Below are 8,506 nucleotides of genomic sequence, written 5' to 3' on the forward strand. Positions count from 1 at the left end.
AAGTAGTGTGCAATTTTTTTCAAGAAAGAAAAGAAACGTGTGTTTCTCTTCTTGAAGAAAAAGGATTTGTATTTTCTTCTCCTTTTTGGACCGGGAAGAAATCTCTATAAGTATAATTTCCCACCCAAGTATTGAGAGAGTTCAATTGTTAGTTTGGGATCACTGTAGAAGACCGTAGAGCCGGAGTTTAATTTGTTTCAAGATATCTGCACACGCTTTAAGAGGTAATCCTTGAGTTAATTTTCATAATGCTTTGTAGGTGATACATATTTGTGGTTGTTGTCTATATTCATGCATGATGTATGATTCTGGAATGCTTTCGCAGTGTATGCTATTTTCTAACAACTAATTCTAATTAATAAGCCTTGACTTATTTAATGTAGACTTAAGCAACCAATAACAAATTAATTGAATCCTAAAAATTTAATTCAATGGACTACGGTACATTATAAATAGGCCATCCTATTAGCACAACTTAAACCCACAAATTAAGCTTGAAAAAAAGAAGCAAGAGAAAAGAAAACATTTGAACAAGCAATGGCTGCTTCTTCTCCTATTAAGTGTCGCCCCTTGGCAAATTATCATCCAACTGTTTGGGGATATCATTTCCTTTCTTATACTCCTGTCAGTCACACATATTTCTTTAATAAATTTTTTTCTATGTTAATTATTGTCTAAATATTACAACGATACGTTTAAGGCGTAACATAATATTTGATTTATTAATTAATTAACGTATGATGAGTATTTTTCGGATGCAGGAAATTACTAACCAAGAAAAAGTTGAAGTTGATGAGTACAAAGAAACAACCAGGAAAATGCTGGTGGAAGCTCCAGAGGGTAGTGAACAAAAACTTGTGTTGATAGACACAGTGCAACGATTGGGAGTGGCATATCATTTCCATAATGAAATTGAAACATCTATTCAAAACATTTTTGATGCTTCCCAACAGAACAATGACAACCTTTACGTTGTTTCTCTTCGTTTTCGACTTGTGAGGCAACAAGGCCATTACATGTCTTCTGGTAATTGTACTCCATCCTTCATTATTTCTCTTCGTTTTCTACTTGTGGGCGTTAATTGAGTCCTGCAACTTTTAATTCTTATAACTAACAACGAACATGATGTTTAACTAGATGTCTTCAAGCAATTCACCGAACAAGATGGAAAATTCAAGGAAACGCTTACTAATGATGTCAAAGGATTATTAAGTTTGTATGAAGCATCACATCTGAGAGTGCACGATGAGGAGATTCTTGAAGAAGCTCTTACCTTTACCACTACTCATCTCAAGTCTATTGTCTCCAACTTGAGCAATAACTCTCTTAAGGTTGAAGTAACTGAAGCCTTAAGTCAGCCTATTCGCATGACTTTAGCAAGGATGGGTGCAAGGAAATACATATCCATTTACGAAATTAACGATGCACACAACTATTTGCTTTTGAAATTTGCTAAATTGGATTTTAACATGCTGCAAAAGTTCCACCAAAGAGAGCTTAGTGAGCTTACAAGGTTGAACATTATTTGATCTATATATCTTTTTTATTTAGATGAGTAATGGTAATTTGGAATTAATAAAAAATGTAATGCATGCAACAAAATCGTTGTTCTTGTGATGTATGTAGGTGGTGGAAAGATTTGGATTTTGCAAATAAATATCCATATGCAAGAGACAGATTGGTTGAGTGTTACTTTTGGATATTAGGAGTGTATTTTGAGCCAAAATATAGTCGTGCTAGAAAAATGATGACAAAAGTACTCAAGATGACCTCCATTATTGACGACACTTTTGATGCTTATGCAACCTTTGATGAACTTGTGACTTTCAATGATGCAATCCAGAGGTAAAACATCAAAATTTCACAAGTAAAATAATCTTTTTGACAATCCCAAATAGGAGAAAGTAAATACGTTTTCCTGTTTTTATTATAAAATCTATATATATATAGACGAGGTGTAAGAGTTAATTAGCTTGTGGTTTTGATGATTTATTAGATGGGATGCTAATGCAACCGATTCAATACCGCCATATATGAGACCTGCTTATCAAGCTCTTCTAGACATTTATAGTGAAATGGAACAAGTGTTGTCCAAAGACGGTAAATTGGACCGTGTATACTATGCAAAATATGAGGTAATATTATTGTTTACCTAACCCACATAATTATATCAATTAAGTAAATTTTGATAATTCAACTGGTTGACTATCTACATTTTCAGCTTATCTTATTAATTAGTGAGAATTTAATTTCGATTCCCATGTTATAATACCCTCCTTATTTGCTATGAAAACGTTACCATTAATTCCAAAAGGAAAAAAGATACTAGCTAGTAGTAATTGTCTAGCTTAAATTACTTGTTATTGTTTTTAGATGAAAAAGTTGGTGAGAGCCTATTTTAAGGAAGCCCAATGGTTAAATGATGCTAACTATATTCCAAAATATGAGGAGCACATGGAGAATTCACTTGTAAGCGCTGCCTATATGATGGCATCAACAACTTCCTTGATCGGTATGGAGGAATTTATATCCAAAGACACTTTTGAATGGTTGATGAATGAGCCTTTGATAGTTCGAGCTTCCTCATTGATTAGCAGAGCAATGGACGATATTGTTGGACATGAAGTAAGTACAACAATAAGTATATGCGTAATGATTATTGAGATCTGAAACATTAATTAAGATTCAAACTTTCATTAAATACAAATAAATGAGGCATAATAGTGACTTGACTTATCAAAAACAATAGTACTTCTTATGTTTCACTTTGTGTGAGGGCCAAACTAACTACTCTCCGGCGTGAATTTTATTATTATACAATCTTTCAGTTTTTCTTTTTAGATAAAATTTATATTTTAAAAAAATACTAGAAGTCACAGCAATTCTATTGTTCAAAATATTACAAAAGTTTCTATATTTTATAACAAAAATCAAAAGAGAAAGAAAGAAAACAAATAGTCCTAGTTGCTTGAAGAACATATGATGTTGAATAGTTTGGATTTGCTTCAAATAAATCTGCATATGATACAGAAGGAACACATATATTGTGTGTATTTGATTCAATTACTTCAATTTCTTATAAGTTAGCTAAGAAGCCTACAATATAATACAAAAAATAATGTTTAAAATGTATTAATTATATACATGGAATATATTGAAATCTATTTATTTCATGTAGGATGAACAAGAAAGAGGACATGTAGCTTCAATTATTGAATGTTACATGAAAGAGTATGGAGCTTCAAAGCAAGAGACTTACATTAAATTTCAGAAAGAGGTCACCAATGCATGGAAGGACATAAACAAAGAATTATTCCGTCCAACTGAAGTACCAATGTTTGTCCTTGAACGAGTTCTAAATTTTGCACGTGTGATAGACACATTATATAAAGAGGAAGATGGATACACCAACGCCAAAGGCAAACTTAAAAACATGATTAACTCGATACTGACTGAATCTGTCAAAATATAAATATAATGATGAAATTGCACCTTCATCATTCAAATATTAAGAGCAAAATAAGGCATAAACAATAAATTCAAGACCTTTAATATGCTGTTCATAATATATGAGCTGTTAATTCATGGGGAATGTTTGAAATAAACAATAGTTGTTTTTAATTTACTAAGCAAAAGTGTGGTAGGTTTGTCTTTTTTCTGTCATGTTCATTTTAAAAACATATACAACACTTGAGTTGTATTAAATCCTGTTTTATTTCATTTCCAGCTTGTTTGGATGATTATTAATTATCATCACTTTAAAATGCATCGTAATCGTATTGTATTTGTATTGTATTGTGGTCATAATAAAGTTTGAATAAATTGTACATTTGTTGCGGTTAAATAAATTTTTTATTATTTAGTTGGAGTCATGTATTGTACCGTATGATAATTATTTAACTTACTAAAACTCCCATCATTGTTGTAAATATTAGATTCTGTAATAGGATACAAGCAAACTAAACAACAATTACAAAAAAAGTCAACTAGATGTGCTGATTATGACTCGTCAACATTTTAAGTTATTAATCCATACCACTCCTAATGAAATTAATCATAAAACTAAATTCGTTCACTAACAATGATATTTTTGAAGAATGAAAAAGTCTCACAGTGATGGTTTGGACAATCCTATTCTTTTGGGCTCACTTTAGGGGTGTGACTTAAGCCCAAAGCCTAATTTTACATGATATAAAAGAAGGACCTATCTCAGCCAATATTGTATTTCCAAATTAATTTATCCATGCTTCAGGTGTTCAATGTTTTTTTAATTAAATTGTTTCCAATGATCATTGATATGAAAAAGTTACATCTTGGAGATTGGCATACAAATCTTAATACATTATCATATGGTAAAGGTAAAGTTAGATAAACTCAAAAATAGTAACACAAAAAAATGGAGGGAGTCTAAGCTAGCTATGTAATGACTCGGAAGGTCCCTTTTGAATTTTTTAATAAAATTATCATTTTACCCCTCCGAATATTGATTTCTAGTCCTTTTTGATTGATTTTAAAATTCGTTTCGAGTTTTGAGTGAAAAGTTATTAATTATGAAAATTATGGAAGTTTGGAAGGATAAAGTTTGTTAAAAAGCGGTTTTCGGTGTCTTTTGGAGTTTCAAGTCCTAGAATAAAAATTCATCGATTCCGGCAACTCTAGAATGTGGAAATTAGTCTAGGAGAGCTGCCATAGAGTATTTTCGTGGATTTAAAGTCCTAAATTGGAAATTATTGAGATTTTAGCCTTTGGGTTGACTTTGGTCAACATTAAGGATTCAGATGCTCGGTCAGACTTTCGACAGTTCCATTGGATTCAAATAATGATTTTAGGTCTAGGAGAGGTCTTGGTTGAAATTTAGAGGTCCCGAGCTTATGTTATGGTCGTTTCTTGAGTTTTTACGGGTTTCGGGTCAAGGAGACCTAGGATTCATATTTTGATGGTTCCATTGAGTCTGAAACATAAAGTTTAGTCTTGTTGCATATTTGGTTTGTATGAAAGAGATTCCAAACCAATCTCGAGGGTCATTTCGGACATATTTTATGCCTTGTCTGATTGTTGGTTTGTTGTTTCTAGTGTAGTGTTAATTATTTTTCGCAATCGCGTGGATGACTTTCACGATCGTGAAACTTTAGGGTTCTGGTCATCGCAATCGAGTGGAGGTTTGCGTGATAGCAATCGTCAAACTTAATGAGTTGACCCATTTAACTCAACGCGATCACGAAACTTTGGTCATCGCAATGAGAATTTTATACCCAGGCAGAATATTTTTTTAAAATTGGGGTTTCAACTTTATTTCATCATTTTTTTAGTTTTGGAAGCTTTGGTGTGGCGACTATAACAAGGTTATTGAGAAGAAATGGTTAGGTAATGATTTCTAACCTTAAATCTTCATTTACCTGTTATTAATGAATTTAAGTGTTCAAATTAGCATTTTTGGAATGATAATTTGGAATTTCTTCAAGAACCCAAAAGCTTGATAAAATGATGATTTTGAGTTAAATTCTTATCCGTTTTTGAAATGGTTTTTGCCAATAGTTTCCAAGTGACTTGGATACTGTATTCAGTAATGATTTTCGGATTCAAACCTCATTTTCAGAATTGGGTTTTTGAGTTGATTTGACCCATTTTTCAAATTATATGATATGGGTGTTGTTATTTCTGTAATATTATTGTGATTACCTGTTGGATTAGATTGTGTGGCCTTGGACATTGTTCGAAAAGGAAAATCTCACGTCTCAAATTGATTTTTGATTGAATTAAGGCAAGTGTTAAGGTCACTAGATGAAGCACCTTGAGTTCCAAAAAGAACTAAAGAGAATTCATTCAAGCTATTTCTAAGATTTTTTATGTTTTGGGTCAACTTCAATCGACCGTAACTTTCAGTATACAATGAGCTGGGTGGCCCATAAGATATCAAATAAAAGGTCTTTAGATTATCTTTCCAACCCCAACTAGTTTGCTAAGTTTCGAGTTTGGATGAGTGAGATGTGCCCTTTTGAAGTCAGGTTGTCCAGTTAAGGAAAGTTACCCAAAAATATGAGGGGTATATTGGTCTTTTCCTTACCCAATCCAATTTAATTCATTTTGAGTAAGGTTTTAAGAGCCTAAACTGATTTGATTCAGTTTAAAAATCCTAATATACACTTAGGGTTTTAGAAGAGAGTTCAAAAGGAGAAAAGAGGAGAAAAGAGCAAAAGGTTCAAAGCGTTCATCGAGTTTTTCTTGCAAATCGAAGGTTATTTCGCCAAGGGTTTAATCCCTAAGAGGTATGTAAGTTCTCATAGTATTGGGTTCATTTACCCACACGCCAATCATGTTATTTTTAGCGAAATTTCGTTCTTGAAGTTGAAGAGTTTGATTTCTTGATTAGTTTCTTGAAGTATTGTTTCCATTCTTGAATTAGAATGGGTTTGATGATTTGTTGAGATAATCATTGGATTTTAAGAGTTATTTTTTAGTAGATTCTTGTGTACTTTGGTTGGGTATTCGAATCTAATTGATTGGGGAAAAATCATTCGATTCTATGTGAGTTAGGGTCCGAAAATGTGAAAGAAAAGTTGTCGGGGTTTTTTGGGCTGGGGCTGGTGCTGGTGCGCCGCCCCAGTAGTGTGCCAGAAACACTTGTTTGTAGGATGAGGGTTGGCGCCCTGCGCCAGTCTGTGCGCCAGTGTCTCTTGCCCCTACCCGTTCTCCGTCATTTAGTCCGTCTGAGTTCTTTCAAAGGGTACCTTTACCCCCCTTAGATTCTAAACTACTTCTAAATATCTAGAAATCAAAATCATTCATACTATTAATCATAACCTTTAATTCATAATTCAAATTCAAGGTAGAGTTAAGAGTGAAGTCTCGAGAGTTCTTCAGAGTTGTTTGAGAAAGTCTCTTTGAGTCTTTTCGAGGAGTCTTCTACAGTTACTTATAAATTGTTTCAAGAATCGAGTAAGTGTGTATGAGAATGAGGAGGATGTATTCATGAGTCTACATTATCATCACGAGATCATTCATACCATAAATCATAACTCTTGAAGTCATAATTCATATTCAAGAGAGAGAGAGTTAAAAATAGAATTCAAGAAAGTCTTTGAGTTTAATTGTGAATCCTTTGAGATCAACTATCGATTTGAACTATGTTTTGAGGAAGTAAGTATGAGAATGATAAGATTCGTATACATGAGTTCCATATTGTTATGTAGACCCTCGAGTCGAGTCGTTCATGCCTATAAATTCTGTATGAACTTCATAAATTTAGCATCTTTGACAGGAGTAATATCTTTAAGTTCTAAGTTCTTGAGCATAGAGTTCCTAATCCCCTTTTGAGATTATATTTCTAATCATGGGACTATTACATGTTACCCATGAAGTTCTTGAGTTGAGTTGTTCATGCCCATAATGTCGCATGAACCCTATGAGTTGAACATTCTTGAGATGAGTAGTATCATGAAGACCTTGAGTTGAGTTGTTCATGCACATAATTTCGCATGAACCCTCTGAGTTGAGCATTCTTGAACTGTGTAGTATCATTGATGTTCTTGAGTTCTGGAGTTCTTGAGTTCTGAGCATTGAGTCCTATGTATGGTTTGAAAACCTTGAATTGAGTCGTTCACGTCCATAATTCGGCATGAACCCTATCTTGGGAACTCTTTTACAAATTTTCTAAACTTGTTTTAAAAACTTTAGTAGTTGAGTTTGAGAAAGAGTAGAGTTGAGTTCATTTCTTTAAAATGATATATGAGAACTAAGTATTCCCCAGATTAAATGTTTTCACATTTAAGATAAGAGGAAACACTGATTTCCAAAATTTTTTTAGCAGTTTTGAGTATCATCTATTTTAAGAGAAATACTTTTGAGTAATAATCTGAAAACACAAAAAAATGTTATGTTTTTAAACATATGAGCTAGTTATATTTTTGGGAGTAGTATTGAGCACCGATATGGGGACGAGTTCAGATAACTCAAAGTTCTCATAAATCTTGTAGCCAATGTGGGTAGAAAGGGTCATACTTTTTAGATGATTCCTTAATGTTTTTTAGCATAGACTAGTGGTTCCACTTAGTAGTATGTTATATACCCTAACAAAGTATAGGACAGTTCTTGTAGCGTGGCCTAGACGTTGTATCATCACATAACTCATAGTGATGGTTGTCGGTTAGAGAATCTCCTACAGAGTTTATTTCATATTTTCATATACAAACATAGTTATTTTGTATCCTTGATAACAAACTGAGTATTATGTATTCTTCAATACATTGAGTTGCTATCTACTATTTTAAAAGCTTTCCATATATTGCATCTTTTATTGTTGCTTTATCTTGGGTTGAGTAATCTAGAGTTAAGTATATTATTATTGATTTGAGCACTATTTCTCTGAGTTGAGTTGAACTATGTTTCACAGAGTTGAGTATCTTATTATTGAGTTGAGCCCTATTTCTCTGAGTTGAGTTGAAATATGTTTCACTGAGTTGAGTATCTTATCTTTGAGTACTTCTGAGTAACTTTGAGTATCCTTGAG

The 8,506-nt window shown here is 32.8% G+C and overlaps 1 protein-coding gene across 1 annotated transcript; it reads left to right on the forward strand.

Annotated features, from left to right (window-relative positions):
- The first annotated feature begins 537 nt into the window (after nt 1-537).
- LOC125838208 (sesquiterpene synthase 9-like) lies at nt 538-3,824 on the forward strand. Its single transcript, XM_049517284.1, has 7 exons — nt 538-624; nt 762-1,026; nt 1,138-1,513; nt 1,627-1,845; nt 1,997-2,135; nt 2,374-2,625; nt 3,179-3,824. The coding sequence occupies exons 1-7, from the start codon at nt 538-540 to the stop codon at nt 3,470-3,472; spliced, it is 1,632 nt and encodes a 543-aa protein (XP_049373241.1). The 3' UTR covers nt 3,473-3,824.
- The last annotated feature ends 4,682 nt before the right edge of the window (nt 3,825-8,506 follow it).

Source organism: Solanum verrucosum, unplaced genomic scaffold, assembly GCF_900185275.1.
Source record: "Solanum verrucosum unplaced genomic scaffold, falcon-dt-bn FXZP01000079.1, whole genome shotgun sequence".
Taxonomy (NCBI): Eukaryota; Viridiplantae; Streptophyta; class Magnoliopsida; order Solanales; family Solanaceae; genus Solanum; species Solanum verrucosum.